The sequence below is a fragment of the Cyprinodon tularosa genome, unplaced genomic scaffold (assembly GCF_016077235.1).
Source record: "Cyprinodon tularosa strain WSP-4 unplaced genomic scaffold, ASM1607723v1 ctg1096, whole genome shotgun sequence".
Lineage (NCBI taxonomy): Eukaryota > Metazoa > Chordata > Actinopteri > Cyprinodontiformes > Cyprinodontidae > Cyprinodon > Cyprinodon tularosa.
The window spans coordinates 86,388-103,861 of NW_024037889.1; the positions used below are offsets into that span (position 1 = coordinate 86,388).

Sequence of the window (17,474 nt, forward strand, 5' to 3'; positions counted from 1 at the left end):
TCAGTCTTTTTCATGCCGCTAACGCGTGGACTAAATGAATAACACCATATCATCTAATAAAATGAGAAATCAAAGACACAAAACAAAAAAATAATGTTGGGGTGCCTGTTTTCCAACTTCTTTGTTTTACCCACTAAAAACTGGCTTTTCACCCCTCTACAAGGCCAGCTCCATGGTTAAATGAGACTCTAAAATGTCTGATGAAAGAAAGAGGACAAATCTAGAATAGTAATGTCTGGATAACTGAAGGTTTTATTTAATTACTGTGAACTGAGAAACCTGGTTACAAAACTGAATAGATCAATGAAAAAAATAGTATATGCAATAATAAATGCTGTAACAGAATATGGTAAAGAGCTCTGGAAAAGCCTTAACAAAATAATGGGAAGAAGAACAACTAGTGGGGCTTCTTCTGTTGAATCAGACGGCATATTTCTGATTATTTTAATGAAATTTTTTTTGTAAATAGAGTCAATGCACTAAGGCAGAATATGAGTGATACTGACTGTGATAATCTAAAACTTATGAAAAATAATGTGACGTTAGAAAAGTGTTGCACTTTTTAGTTAAATACTGTGGATAAAGGAGAACTAAGGAATTGTTGAAGTCCTTTCCTGACCACGCCTCAGTGGGTACTGACATACTGGACAATAAAGTACTTAGTTTGGCAGCTGACTATGTTTATGGTCTGATATACACTATATTGCCAAAAGTATTTGCTCACCTGCCTTGACTCACATATGAGCTTAAGTGACATCCCGTTCCTAATCCATAGGGTTCAATATGACGTCGGTCCACCCTTTGCAGCTAGAACACCTTCAACTCTTCTGGGAAGGCTGTCCACAAGGTTTAGGAGTGTGTTTATGGGAATTTTTGACCATTCTTCCAGAAGCGCATTTGTGAGGTCGCACACTGATGTTGGACGAGAAGGCCTGGCTCTCAGTCTCCGCTCTAATTCATCCCAAAGGTGTTCTATCGGGTTGAGGTCAGGACTCTGTGCAGGCCAGTCAAGTTCATCCACACCAGACTCTGTCATCCATGTCTTTATGGACCTTGCTTTGTGCACTGGTGCACAGTCATGTTGGAAGAGGAAGGGGCCAGCTCCAAACTGTTCCCACAAAGTTGGGAGCATGGAATTGTCCAAAATGTCTTGGTATGCTGAAGCATTCAGAGTTCCTTTCACTGGAACTAAGGGGCCAAGCCCAGCTCCTGAAAAACAACCCCACACCATAATCCCCCCTCCACCAAACTTTACACTTGGCACAATGCAGTCAGACAAGTACCGTTCTCCTGGCAACCGCCAAACCCAGACCCGTCCATCAGATTGCCAGATGGAGAAGCGCGATTCGTCACTCCAGAGAACGCGTCTCCACTGCTCTAGAGTCCAGTGGCGGCGTGCTTTACACCACCGCATCCGACGCTTTGCATTGCACTTGGTGATGTATGGCTTGGATGCAGCTGCTCGACCATGGAAACCCATTCCATGAAGCTCTCTGCGCACTGTTCTTGAGCTAATCTGAAGGCCACATGAAGTTTGGAGGTCTGTAGTGATTGACTCTGCAGAAAGTTGGCGACCTCTTCGCACTATGCGCTTCAGCATCCGCTGACCCCGCTCCGTCAGTTTACGTGGCCTACCACTTCGTGGCTGAGTTGCTGTCGTTCCCAAACACTTCCATTTTCTTATAATACAGCTGACAGTTGACTGTGGAATATTTAGGAGCGAGGAAATTTCACGACTGGATTTGTTGCACAGGTGGCATCCTATCACAGTTCCACGCTGGAATTCACTGAGCTCCTGGGAGCGACCCATTCTTTCACAAATGTTTGTAAAAACAGTCTGCATGCCTAGGTGCTTGAATTTATACACCTGTGGCCATGGAAGTGATTGGAACACCTGATTCCAATAATTTGGATGGGTGAGCAAATACTTTTGGCAATATAGTGTAGCTTATATTAAGTGCATGCTTAATGAAAGGTGTTTTTCCCACTATCTGGAAAGAAGGTAAAATTATTCCCTAACCCAAAGATCGCAGACAACACTCACTGGTAAGAACAGCAGACCTATTGCTATTCTCCCAGTTCTTAGTAAACTGATGGAGATAAACCATTACATTTAAAGTATTCCTGTATTTGTGAATGGACTATTGAGTACAGATTTCCAACATGCTTACAGACAACCATTCAACTTATTCCGCCCTAACAGCAATGCCGGATGATTGCCTTAAAGAAATGGATAATCCTAAGATGACTGGTGCAATATTACTCGATTTCATTGTGGTATTTGATGTCATAGACCATAATCTACTCATCAGTAAATTAGAATGCTATGGATTTAGTCCAACCGCCATCAAATATATGTAGAGCTATCTTACAAGTAGGATGAAACAGGTTTATTACACTGACAGTTGGTGTAACTCAAGGGTCTTGGAACGGTGAAAAGCGATCTGTATGCTGATGATTCAACACTGTATTATGCTGGAAAAACTGTCAGTGAACTGGACAATGTTTTGTCAGCTGAGTTAAATACGGTTTTTGATTGGATAAAAAGAAATAAGATGGTGCTGAATATATCTAAAACCAAAAAATTATCTTGGGATCAAGTCATAAACTGATCTACACCAAGGATGAGTTTGGACTTGTCTGGGGAACCTATAGAACAGGTAGATAAAGTAAAATTATTGGGCCTAATAATTGATAATCAGTTGTCATGGGCAGATGACACTGATACAATAGTGAGGAAGATGGGTTGTGGGATCTCAATGGTGAGGAAATGTCTTTCTTATGTCCCTATAAATATTGTTGGACAGGTTGGTAAATCATTTATTTTATGTCACCAGGATTATTGTGCTGGTGTATGGTCCTCCACATCTAAAGGTCAACAAGGAAATTACAAACTGCTCAGACCAGAGCTGCCTGGTTGTTTTTAAATTGTTCCATAAGAACAAACACTATCAGAATGCATCATCAACTTTTCTGGTTAATGGTAGCGTATAGACTGGCTTGCAATACTACAATTTTTTTTAGAAACAGTGTCTATTCTATCCAATCTGTTTTCTTATATAAGCAGATTTTCTGATATGATCAAGTTCATTCTTATGTAACAACGTCAGAGGATGTTACCATGTCAGAAATCAAATACCTTAAAGAGAAAAGTTATTTATCATGCCCTCTGTTATTCGAATAATTGCCCACTGAATATACATAAACTGGATAGTAAAATATCTTTTATTACTTAAGAATGCACTTTATAATCTTGTGAGAAGTGAATCAACATATTTACTATATGAAAGTGAGAATTAATGTAATAGATAGCAATGTAATAACTTATTCTGAATACTTTCTGATGACATCGACAATAATGTCTACAATGTTTAATTGTTAAATGATTTTTGTTTTGTCTTGTGAACCCAAGGAAGACTAGCTTGTCCTACTTTTGGTCACAGCTAATGGGAATCTTTTTTAACAATAAATAATCATATTGCATTCCTGTGCTGGTATTTAATATAACAGTGGGAACGTTTACCTTATTTAGTGGGTGGAGTGATTGTTTCACAGTATTTAATAGTTCATCAGCCTCCCTGCCATTAGCCCTGGTAACCCAACAACATTTCCTGACAAGGTGTCGCTTTCTGTACTTCGCAATAAAAGCAGATGTGAAACGTAACATTACAGGCTGCTGGTGAATTGCTCTCTATGCACAAGTAAATCACTTTGGTTCATCCAGAGCTGCATCTGAATCATTGTCGGATTCAACTGTGAAATAAGAAAAATGTGTAAACCCAAAGAATGTGTCAAAAACCGAGACATGTTACATGGCAGAATATAAAGAGAGATTTTTTTTCCTAAATGGTGTTTCATTATATTATGATTGTGAAGAGAGAATGGGGATCCATGTTTTTTTTTTTTTTTAAGTCATAGAAACTGTCTATGGTGCACCCACCAGAGTTGTATAACATAGCTACCTTGTGTGTATTTGTTGTTAGCTAAATATATCCTTTAAGAAGATTACTGTTGGAATTAGAAAGTTAAAATAGAAAAAGTCAAAGAATTGGAAAGTTAAAATAGAAAAACGTGGCTCACCAAAACTACTAACATTTATTTAAAGGAAATCATTTTATCCAATTTTTTTTTTAACCATTCTGCTGCTTAATTTCAAAGTATGCAATAAAAAAAACACATTTCTAGAACACCAATAGAATAGATCTACAATAATAGACAGATTTAAGATTATTGAATCAGGTCTACAAATGCCACCAAATATACAGGGTTTACTTACCCTTAATCATCCATCATTACTATCCAAAATATAAAGGAGTTTATCCAAAATAGTCAATTCTAATTCACTTCCCACTGAAAAATAGAACGCTGATTCATCAGTTAGGCTTGATCAAAATGTACGGTCTAAAATCTGTCAAAGAACCTTTAGTATGACTAGAAATGCTAATTTACAACTAATTCAATACAAAATCCTTCGTAGAGTACAATATGCGAGCCAATGGATATTAAAGATGGGTTTTGCACAATCTGATATCTCCTTGCAATGCTCAAGTAATGCACCAGCTGATTATATACATGTACTATGATTATGGAGTCCTGTTCAGAAATTCTGATGTTTAGTATGTGAGGATCTGTTGTCTGAGATGTAATATTTCACCCTCTCCTTCAGTCTGTTTAGTGGGCAAACTAGATGATGTCAGCTTAGACAGTGTTTCCCTCTATGTCATCTTCACTGCCTTGTGTAAAGAAATCATCTTCATGAAACAGTCTAAATATTAACCAGTACAGAGAAATTCTGTTCGATTATATTAACTTAGAGAAAACATAAGTACGGTAGAGGAGTCTCAACGAAGGCTCGAATAATCTGGCATTGATGAGTGGTCTGAACGCTGGTTAAATAGAGGCTGAAGCAGGAGGATCAGATGAGCAGTAATGAGAACTGGGTGGAAATAAGCAGGTTAATAGCAATGAGTAATCAGAGCAGACAGCAGCGCCTAGATCTTAACAATCTGACCGAATGTTCTGAAAACCGTAGCATATTTTCACTTTTACACTATTTAATGGATCGTAAGTGATCTGCTAAGCATAAGCCTAGCCACAGTCTATACACTTCTGCTTCTTCGTCTTTGGCTGCAAACAACAGATGATTACCACCCACTGCTGTTTGTATGCATGGGTCCTAAGACAATTGAAAATTGTATTATTATACATTGAGAAGCCATTGTTGTTAATAAGAACACAGCCACTTCATTTATTCATGTGTCAATTTGAAGTAGCCCTATGTGAAGTGGACAAAAGAAAATTAAAGCAAAAAATATTTTCTTTCCCTTTGAGATAGATAAAGTATTTTTGTATTTAATTTTACTTAAATACTTAATATATTAAATCAGGTACCTGTTCTATTGGCATACCAATTCTGTGTGGTGACATTTTGCCTTTATTTTCAGAGTATTCACATTGTTCTTCAATTGCTGTTTAATCTATAATGTCTAACAACTTAACTCATGAATCAAAACCAAGTCACATGAAGTTATTAGCAAAACTAACAGAGCACTTATTGTCTTATGTCTTAAATTAAGACTAAAGAAGCACTTAATGAAATTAGATTTATCAGTTTAACCAAAAAACACAAAGCTGCCACAGACACCCAACAGCTATTTCAATTAAAAATAACTCCTTTTGAAATGATTTGTCTTCTATATGTGACAGGCGTTACGTGTTAAGAAAGAATATAACCCTAATATCTGCTGATGTGGAATTTCAGTCTCAGCCTGGAAAAAAGTTACTTTATGAGATAATGCCTATGTATTACAAAATAATAACAAAAACATATAAGGCACCAAACTTTAATAAGTAGCTTTATCATTTTGAAGGTTTTTCTATTCTGATATTCTTATATATCATCAAGGATGACATAACTTGAAAATGGCTTATATAGAACAATATAAACAGTCTAAAGAAAAAAAGTTAAATGTGTCATGTCACCTGATTTGATATATTATGGTTAATTCATGATGACTGCGTCTGTAGGCAGCGGCTTGATACAGCTCTAGACCAATACACAAAATACGCTGCTTAGAACGTTACAAATTAGGCATCGATCCTGCATCTACGACTCTTGGGGGATTTCATCATAATCATCATCATCCCAACACTCAGAGATTGGGTCCCAAGCCCCAATAACAACAACAAGCCCACTAAACGTAAGGGCGGCTGACCTATGACTGCAGATCAAAACCAAGCTGGACCCCCTAGAACGATGACCAAGACAAGGTTGAGTGACAGAGAACCCTCTGAAAGCCTTCTAGAAGATGTAAATGCAGCACTACGTACTATCCCTACTAAAGACCCCAAGGCTACAGTGATCCTAGAGGCAACACGAAGCGAGGTTAGACAGCTCTCAGACCCACAGAAAGGTGTAGGGCAGAGGTTACCTAAGTATCTAATGAGGCTCTTGCTTGGAATGACTATGATCTGGATGACTTAGAATATTCACCAGCAACTTGCTAAAAAGGCTACGCACATACTTTTATACATTGTGGCTGTTCAAATGTATCTATGGTTCTACATAATATATATATTTTAAACAGGTTTTAGGCAGTTGTTCTTCATATCAAGACAGTAAAAACAATATAGAGCAAAATAAAATTATGGAAAAATAAAATATAGGATGAGACGCTGCAGTAAGGACAAGAGCATCACATATTAGCCCCTAGTCATAAAAGGCACACTTTGAGTTTACCTCAAATGCCTCTTCTTTGTACTCATGAACATTTAAGATGTTAAAGCTGATCAATGATGGTCCTAACAAAATATGTTTTAGATAGACATTCAAAAGTCAAGTTATACCTTATGAAGTGAGATCTCAGTTTAATCTCATTCTCAGGATTTCAACCAACGTCTGCTGTTTATTAGAGGAACTACAAGACAATAAACACTGTATCTTTTTAATATAAATATATCATATCAGCTTGAATCTGAGGTACTATTGAAGTATACAGTAAGTTCACACATGTTGCACGTTAAAAGAAAAAAAAATAGATAAAATACACCAGTGTACTTGATAGAGACAATTTTTCTGAAGGCTTTTTATGTGCAATCACATCCTGGTATTGTTCAACATTAATAATTCATAGCCTCTTAAAAAGGATTTAATCTTCTCGTCCAAGGAAAACAATTAGAGATTTTTATGTTATATCAGACTTTATTATTAAAGTCAGTGTGATTAGATGAAAAAGGTTACCAGATGCATGCTCATCCTGTCATTCCTCAAAGATCAGGGATCCCCTGTTCGTGTTTCTTCTTGCAGTGACCTGATCGGGTAAAATGTCTTAAAATTTAGTGGCTGAGCAACACTAGGACAGCCCCTTAATGATAAAATATCCATATAACGGCAGCACACATTATTTATACCAATGGACTTTTTTTTTTTTTTTTTTGCAAATGCACTATTTATTCCACAGCATTGAACACGCAACACGCTGTAGCACAAAAGACATCACATCCCATTAATTACTGGGTTAAAAATGTAAATTAATGTATGGATTAATGATATCATCGGCTTGAAATACTGCAGGACTTCTTGACTCAGCTTGATGACATCTACCATAGACTTTGCATGTAAATCAAATGCTCTACACCAGAGGTGTCAAGTAATGAAGTACAAATACTTTGTTACTGTACTAAAGTACACAATGACTTCCACTCATTACATTTTTACACAAGTTTCTGTACTTTATATTCCTTACATTATTAAAACAAACGTTACTCTTGGCTTAGGTTTAATGTTTATAAATATTTATTTCACGTCATGTGCTCCATCCAATGCAGATCAATGATACCTTTCACATCTAGTGAAAACTAGTGTAATTGGATGAGTAATATAACGCCAACACACTGTCACAGTAGGGGTGGTTGAGGTTTAATAGGACCCAAATGCAGACAAAAGCTTGAGGTGGTTACTTTAATGTTTTAATGACAAAAGTATAACAGAAGCAAAAATCCCAAAAATATAAATCCACAAAAATCTAAAAATGCTCAAAACCAAGAATACTCACAACAAGAAGGGGACAAAATAATGTCGACAAACCAGCAAAGAGTGACTAAGCAGGAGGAGAATAAATGGGAGAGAGAAACAAAGACCAGGCTAATTAGCGGATTTGGAACAGGTGTGAACAGAGGCAAGAGGAGAGCTATGGAAAAGGAGACTGAAATAAGAGGGCAAACTAGAAATATCTAAGAACTCAAATACAATCAAAAATAACTAGAACACAAGAATGAAAAATAAGACCAATGAAAACTCAGAGATAAAACCAGAACAAAACCAAAACCATGACAGACTCATTGGTTAGCTAAAGGAAATCATCAGAAGCAAGCAGGTGTTCTTCAAACTGCAAACGTGAATTGTCTATGCCATGCTACAATGTTGGATTCAAAAACACGTTGAAATGTCTAAAAGGTCGGACACCTACTTTTAGGTTATCACTTGGTAACTATGACAATCATTCAGAAGCAGTTTTTTTTATGTAATACTCTGAACTGTGAACCGTTTCTAAGCCAACAGTGATGTAAGAACCCAATGAATCTGATGTATAGTGGAGACAAATTTACACTGAGATGTAAGATCTATGAATAATTAAGTTAAATACTAAACAACAGTAATTTTTTTAAGATTATTAGATGGGGTTAAAGAAATATATTTTTAACCTACCTAACAAATCCCTAACAATACCCTCGTAATACCTCCCTGTTTTGTGTCCGAACTAAAGTTTCCCTAACTAGTTTATCTAATTGTGATAGTTCCTCGATCAGGATAAAAAGTCATCTTCATTATGTACATGGCAAAGATTTGGGAATGGAATGGGAGCCTTGATCTAAGAACATAGTGTAATACTTGGATAAGGCTGGAGCCATGGATGTCTCCTCATTTACAAACATGTATGATGTAATGATGGGATGATGTGGCAGAATGGAGTTGTATAAAATGCTTCTTTAACTGTGATTTGGGGCCAAATTTAACTAGATGTGAGCCCGGTTGGTAAACTTCTGTCATTCAAAGCAACTTCTGACAAAACAATTTCTGTCAAAATCTGTTGTCATGTTTCAAGGTTATTTAATACATCAACATTATGAAGTGTTATTTAAAGAGTTTGTCCCTAGTGATCTCTTCTCAGGAAAATAACCACAGATAAAAAGCTTAAGGTGTAAACAAAGAGCTTTCCATGACATAAGACTGATGATGTGATTTTCTTTGTTTTTTTATATTTGTTTTAAACCTAACAGCAGATAAACTCAGAGCCACACTGACAGCAGATGAAACAATCATACCACTAGGGGGCAGTGTTAGACTGACCTGCTCTGTGGATGGATCTGCTGACTGGAAGTTTGACTGGTTCAGAAATGGGCAACAATATTCTGTAGTCCAGACCAGAGGAAACATTGAGCCATACAGAGACATCAGCATCTCAGAGGGAGGTCTATACAGCTGCAGTGGAGGAAGAGGAGATCCAGTTTTTACAACAGAAACAAGCAAAGAAATCTCTATTAGGAAAACTGGTGAGTTTGGCTCTACATTTTAGAAAATGCTTTCTTCAGCTCTAATCTACAGTATTTATCAGTGGTGTGTAAGTATCCATTGTTTGATATTAATGAGAGCTTTAAATAAAATGAAAACAATAATTATATGATGGTAGCTCCATTGGCTGATTGCTTGAATTTGAAGTATTTTACTTGCATTTCAATGGTAGCAATGAAGATAATTCAGGAAAGACATTTTTATGTAACACTCTAACAAACAAATAACTATTGTGAACAGTCTCTAAGCCAACAGTGACCCAGCAACCCAGTGGCTCTGATGTATACAGAGGAGAGAAAGTCACTCTGAGATGTGAGATCTATGGAGGTGGAGGAGCTCAGTGGACGTATGAATGGAGACCAACCAGCGGAAACTCTCCAACATCCAGTGAATACAGAGTCTCTACGTCTGACAGTGGAAAATACAGCTGTAGGGCTGAAGGAGATCATCAGATAACAGAATGGAGTGATGCTTTAACACTGACAGTGATTGGTGAGTAAAAGTTAAGAGATTTTTTAAAGATTCTTAGATGTGGTAAAAATGTCATGCTTTTTTTTTGTTTGTTTTTTTTACTAAAGTATGATTATGATGTGATATTTTTCTACCTTTTGTTTTCAACCTAACAGCAGATAAACCCAGAGCCTCACTGACAGAAGAGAAAACAACCATACCACCAGGGGGCAGTGTTAGACTGACCTGCTCTGTGGATGGATCTGCTGACTGGAGGTTTGACTGGTTCAGAAATGGGCAACAATATTCCGTAGACCAGACCAGAGGAAACATTGAGCCATATGGAGTCATCAGCATCTCAGAGGGAGGTCTATACAGCTGCAGAGGAGGAAGAGGAGATCCAGTTTTTACAACAGAAAAAAGCAAAGAAACCTCTATTTGGAAAACTGGTGAGTTTATTGTTTAATTCTGGGATAAGCCAATGCTCTCTTTGTATCTCAGCTATTAATCAGTGCTGTTTAAGAATCCATCAGTTCCAACAAAAGAGAGCTCAATACAAAATGAAAATTGTAATTGAGATCCAGTTTTTACAACAAAAACAAGCAATGACATTTCAATTTATTTTTTTAATTCTGTTATTTATTTTCATTCTCTTATTTTAATCTGGCCAAATTAACACTCTCTTCAAATCCAAGCTATTAATCATTAGTATTATTTAATCATTTTGGTTAAAGTAAGATTTTCAATACCAAATTATTTATTAAGCTGTTGAGAAAAATTTTAGCAGATATAGAAATATTAGACATTAACAAAACTATGCACATAATACAGCCAAATGTGTTAATGTAGTTTAAAAGCTCAGATAGAAAACTGGTTATCTCTGATAACTCGAAACATTTTGGATACAGTTTGTCTGTTTAATGAACATATTATTTTTTATGTGTTTATTGTAATCTACCCTCTGTTACAGTCTCTATATTGCATGAGTGTGTCTCTAATTTGCTCTGTGATAGAAAGGTGACCTCTATCACAATAACCACTGGAGATGAACACTAGTTCTGGAGCTATACATTGGCTGTCTGGATTCTCAATAATGCAGATGTTTGAATCTATAAAATAAATCCCCAAAGTAACAAAGTCTAACAGATGAAAATATGATATTTAATCTACAATGGTGATTCCCAATTCTGGCATAAAGTAGATCAGAGATCTTTAATTCCAGTCCTTGAGGTCTGGTGTCCTGCTCCCTTTAAACGTGTCTCTGCTTCAACACACCTGAATTAAATGGATGAATTACCTCCTCAGTATGAAGAGAAGGGTCTGGTCCCAATGGTCACACTACACCCTACGCCCCTCTGTGAACTATGTAGTTGGTCAGACTGGGAATGACTTTTACTCTGTTTTCATTTAAGCTCCAACATTTTCAAATGCAGACAGCTTTAGAAAAACAGATATTTTCAGGTTTGAACGTAGAGAACAGTTATAAATTCACATACATAATACCTGGTCCAAGTAATCTGTGACACATGATGCTAGAAAACTTCACTGAAGTGATTTAGTTCATACTGTTAGTCTATATGTTGAGAGGTTGGTAGAAATGTTTATCTCAGTGCTAGATGTGACAGCTTACTGCTTTATATCTTTCTTTCTAATTGCTTATTTTTATATATTAGCTACAAAACATCTTCTTGCTTTTGGGATTTAGATATTTAATATTGTATTATTAGAAAGAAACAAATCAAATAACATTTTCATTATTTTTATATAATATTTTCATGGTTGAGATTAAATTGTTATCCATAGCAATTAATTTTATTGTAGTTTCTGTTTAATATACATCTATATCAGTATTCTGACTGAATATCATTTATTCCAGTGTCTAAGCCCACTGTGACCCTTCTACCCAAATGGCCTCAGATATTCAGAGGAGAGAAAGTCACTCTGAGATGTGAGATCCATGGAGGTGGAGGAGCTCAGTGGACGTATGAATGGAGACCAACCAACAGAAACTCTGAAACATCCAGTGAATACAGGATCACTGCAGCTACTGAATCCTACAGTGGAGAATATAGATGCAGGGCTAGAGGAGACTATCAGATAACAGACTGGAGTGATGCCTTCAGACTGACAGTGAGAGGTGAGTCAGACTGAACATGTTTAGTTTGTCTTGTTTTCATACACATCAACCTAAATAAAATATTAGGCAACTTTGTTTGATGAGCAGAGATGGCAAAAGTACTCACTTTCCGTACTTGAGTAAAAGTACAGATACTTGTGTTAAAAAATACTCTGGTAAAAGTGGAAGTACTGATTAAACTTCTTTACTCAAGTAAAAGTAACAAAGTACAGGCTTGTAAATTTACTTAAAGTATAAAAGTAAAAGTAGAAACCACTTTTTTCATGCCGTTGCCTACATTTTAAATGGATGTCTGCCAATAGGACTAGATCTCCGTTGTGTTCATTTTCAATCATCTCGTCGTCCATACTACTATGCTAACGCCACCGCCACCAAGCTGCAATGATTTGCCACGAATGAATACCGCCGAATCTGTCGATTCATCTTGTAGTGGTGCTTCAAATGCAACGTAGATTCCCATCCAATTAGATATAATTTGGTATTGATGACGTGAAAAATTATAACAGTAACTCCATTAAAATATACAAAACTAAAGTAACGAGCCAATTTTTAAAAATGTAAGGAGTAGAAAGTACAGATATTTGTGTAAAAATGTAAGGAGTAGAAGTAAAAAGTAAATAAGTAGTAAAGTAAAAATATCAGAAAAATCTACTTGAGTACAGTAACGAAGTATTTGTACTTTGTTACTTCCCATCTCTGTTGATGAGTGAATGAGCCCAAATGTGGAAATACCAAACAGTAGTATAAATATGCAGTTAGGGTCTAAAAGACATAAAATAAAGGAAGTTTTTTCCTCCGTACGCTTGTCATGTTTTTAAATCTTAAAGAAGGTAGAATCTATATTTCCTGTATCTCCATGCTTTAGCAATATTTCTAAGCTTTGTAACAGAAGATAAATGACTCATTCAGAGGTTAAGGACTGATTTATTTCATTGAAGACTTTCTTAAAACAAAACATATTCTAATGATGGTCTGTTTTCTGTTTGTTTCCACCAGCAGATAAACCCACAGCCTCACTGACAGCAGATCAGAGAATAATACCACTAGGGGGCAGTGTAACACTGACCTGCTATGTGTCCAGCTCTAATGGCTGGAAGTTTGACTGGTTCAGAAATGGGCAACAATATTCTGTAGTCCAGACCAGAGGAAACATTGAGCCATACGGAGACATCAGCATCTCAGAGGGAGGTCTATACAGCTGCAGAGGAGGAAGAGGAGATCCAGTTTTTACAACAGAAACAAGCAATGAATTCTCTATTAGGAAAACTGGTGAGTTTAGCTCTACAGTTTAGAAAAATGCTTTCTTTAGCTCTCATCCATTTATCAGGGATGTTTAAGTATCCATTGTTTGATATTAATGAGAGCTTTAAATAAAATGAAAGCAATAATTATATGATGTAGCTCCTTTAGCTGATTGCTTGAATTTCAAGTTTTTTATTTTCATTTCAATGGTAGCAATAAAGATAATGCAGGAAAGAAATTTTTATGTAATATTTTAACAAACAAATAACTATTGTGAACAGTCTCTAAGCCAACAGTGATCCAGCAACCCAGTGGGTCTGATGTATTCAGAGGAGAGAAAGTCACTCTGAGATGTGAGATCTATGGAGGCGGAGGAGCTAAGTGGACGTATGAATGGAGACCAACCAGCAGAAACTCTCCAACATCCAGTGAATACAGGATCAACAGAGTCTCTACGTCTGACAGTGGAAAATACAGCTGTAGGGCTAAAGGAGATCATCTGATAACAGAATGGAGTGATTCCTTCAGACTGACAGTTAGAGGTGAGTCAGACTGAAAATGTTTAGTTTGTCTTGTTTTCATACACATTAACCTAAATAAAATAGTAGGGAAATTTGTTTGATGAATGAATGAGCCCAAATGTGAAAATACCAAACAGTCGTGTAAATATGCAGTTAGAGGCTAAAAGACATAAAATAAAGGAATCGTTTTTTCCTCAATCTACGCTGGTCCCGTTTATAAAGCTTAAAGCAGATAAAATCTATATTTCCTGTATCTCCATGATTTAACAATGTTTCTAAGCTTTGTAACAGAAGATAAATGACTCATTCAGAGGTTAAGGAATGATTTATTTTAGTGAAGATTTTCCTAAAACAAAACATATTCTAATGATGGTCTGTTTTCTGTTTGTTTCCACCAGCAGATAAACCCACAGCCTCATTGATAGCGGATCAGAGAATAATACCACTAGGGGGCAGTATAACACTGACCTGCTATGTGTCCAGCTCTACTGGCTGGAAGTTTGACTGGTTCAGAAATGGGCAACAATATTCTGTAGTCCAGACCAGAGGAAACATTGAGCCATACGGAGTCATCAGTATCTCAGAGGGAGGTCTATACAGCTGCAGAGGAGGAAGAGGAGATCCAGTTTTTACAACAGAAACAAGCAATGAATTCTCTATTAGCAAAACTGGTGAGTTTGTTGCCTTTATACATCTTGAAACTGTTTAACCAGGAAACTGTATTTCTGTTCTCCATCTGTTGATATTTGGTGCATGAAGAGTTTTTTTATTTATTTATTATTATTTATTATCATATTTTGAAATAAACAACCGAGAATTACAGAATTCTCGGGGAAGAGCTGAATAATTTTAAAAACAAAAAGTAAATGCCTCTTTGAATCTTTATCACAGTGGAATAGATTTTTTTCTGACAACTAGAAGCATTTCAGATACAGTTTGTCTGTTTGATGAGAATATTATTTTTTTGTTAAATGTTTATTGTAGTCTGCCCTCTTTTGAAGTCTCTCTCAACTAGTCTTTTTGTAAAGATTTCCAGCAAAACTTTAAAAAAACGTTGTTTACACTCAAACAAATTCAAACCAAATTCAGACAGCTTTAGTAAAAACAGATATGTCCAGGTCTGAAGGTAGAGAAAAGTTCTAACCTAAGACATAATAACTGGTCCAAGTAATCTGTGACTCATGATGCTAGAAAACTTCCTACAATTTATGGGGTCACATATTAAAGTGATTTAAGTTTATATGTTGACAGGCTGGTAGAAATGGTTATCTCTGTATTCAATGTGATTTCTTGCTGCTTTATATCTGTCTCTCTAATTCCTAATGTTGTTTAGCTATGAAACATCTGTTGGCTTCTGGGATTTGGATAAATGTTGTAGTGTTATTAGAAAGAAAAATGAAATAGATAAGATTTTTTATTTCTATCACTCCTTAATGAGGGAGTATTATTTTTAATCCATATCAATCACGTTTACTGTATTTTTTATTTATATACATTTCTATCTGATTTCTAATTCTATATTATTAGTTTCAGTGTCTAAGCCTACTGTGATCCTTCAATCCAACTGGTCCCAGATATTCAGAGGAGAGAAAGTCACTCTGAGATGTGAGATCCATGGAGGTGGAGGAGCTCAGTGGACGTATGAATGGAGAACAACCAGCAGAAACTCTCCAACATCCAGTGAATACAAGATCAACACAGCTACTGAGTCTGGTGGTACATACTGGTGTAGGGCTAGAGGAGGCTACCAGATAACAGCCTGGAGTGATTACTTCAGACTGACAGTTAGAGGTGAGTCAGACTGTCTTCTATAAAGGCCTAAAATTAACTATTTCATTTATATTGTTCTAATCTATAAAAAAATCAGTTCAGGATTTTTCCATATTTTTTCAGAATGAGAAAACGTCACACATGAGTGTAAATATTCTGTTAGAATATATTATATACTTTCAAATACTGTGATAGAAAATGCAATTCTGTTTATTCAGGAATAATCTGTGGAAAACTTTAAGAAATATTTAAGATTTCTGAGAAAATAAAATGATTTGTTAGTTTATAGGCAGGATTTAACATTATTTTTCACCATCTGTGTCTCCATCAGATGAACCTCAGCCTGTCCTCTCTGTGTCTCCATCAGATAAACCTCAGCCTGTCCTCTCTGTGTCTCCATCAGATAAACCTCAGCCTGTCCTCTCTGTGTCTCCATCATGGCTGAGTCCTGGAGCCTCAGTGACTCTGAGCTGTGGGGGGTTGGAGCATCTATCTGCAGGATGGAGGTTCTTCTGGTATAAAGTGGTTCCAGCAAAATCCAGCAGCTCCTACAGCTTAGAGCTGCTGACTGGCAGAACCAACTGGACTGAACAGAACTCCTACCTCATTAATGGACAGAATCACACAGCAGGATATGTGTGCAGAGCAGGAAGAGGAGAACCAGTGTTTTACACTAAATACAGTGAAGCAAAGTTTGTCTGGTCTGCAGGTCAGTATATCTCTGTTCCTTCAAGGATCCTTGTGTTTTAAATTTTTATTATTTTTCAACAATTTGCATTTCACCTATAATGCTGTCCATTCTATTTACAAACAGCTCAGGTTTGTCAGAGTTTATCTGAAGTCTCCTTCAGGTTTTATTGGCTTCCTCTCATCTACCTGCAGTCCATCAGGTTAAGTCTGAGTGTATGTCTATATTCAGGGGCTGCATTGCCATTCTAGGCTGATTCTGTCATTTTTTCACCAAGATTCCTTAAAAATAAGGGGGCAACAATAGCAGACAGCCAAGGTGAACAACAGAACAAACAGAACAACACAATTGTGAATTAAACTTTAAAAAAATGCTTTCTGTTTACCAAGATAAACTTTTCAGATTTTCCTAGGTGGGAATGTAGCTTTGTAAACTTCATATATCTTCCATTTTATTATTGTAGCCTAGTCAAACTAGCTGTGAGTGCAGCAAACTGAAATCTTATCTAAGAAGTGCAAATTCTCAGTCATCTGGGTCATGACAACCACAAAAAACACAACACCAGCTTAAATCAAAGGCAACTGGACTTCTGCTCAGTTTTTATTAAAACGTTTGAACATTTAGGAATCTTTGTCAATTCTGTCGGCTCGTCCTAAAGCAGTTTCTGAAGACTTCTATAATTTAGGAAATTATTATTTCCTTTTTAGTTAAATATATAATTACATACAACTTAAAGACCATGGTGGCTCCACGGTTGTGCTCCCCATCGAGTTTGAAGCCTAAATATTTGCTGCAGGTAGATTGAGAGGAAACCTATAAAACCTGTAGGCCCTGAAGGAGCCTTCAGTTTAACTCCACCCCTGATGCCAAAACAGTGCCAACCTGCATTGCCATGGTAACTGAAAGTTATGAAGGGCCTTAGAAATCTGCAGCCACTCTAAAATTCAAATTTAAAAGATCCTATTAATTTTTTCTTTTTTTGTAGTTTATATGCTGGGTATTTCAAAGACATTGTTTTATTTTAAGATGTTAAATTTTATAATGCCAAATCTCTTTTTAGAGTCAATGTTAGCTGTCAATGCTTTAGTTTCATAC

At 36.4% G+C, this 17,474-nt stretch overlaps 1 protein-coding gene across 1 annotated transcript in view; it reads left to right on the forward strand.

Moving 5' to 3' along the window:
* Nucleotides 1-17,474, forward strand: part of LOC119789309 (obscurin-like) — a 92,796-nt gene that overhangs the window by 24,880 nt on the left and 50,442 nt on the right. The window contains exons 3-6 of the mRNA XM_038294145.1: nucleotides 9,280-9,388; nucleotides 13,264-13,427; nucleotides 13,682-13,942; nucleotides 16,095-16,400. Of these exons, the coding sequence (XP_038150073.1) occupies nucleotides 9,280-9,388; nucleotides 13,264-13,427; nucleotides 13,682-13,942; nucleotides 16,095-16,400 (840 nt within the window). The remainder of the gene's footprint in view (nucleotides 1-9,279; nucleotides 9,389-13,263; nucleotides 13,428-13,681; nucleotides 13,943-16,094; nucleotides 16,401-17,474) is intronic.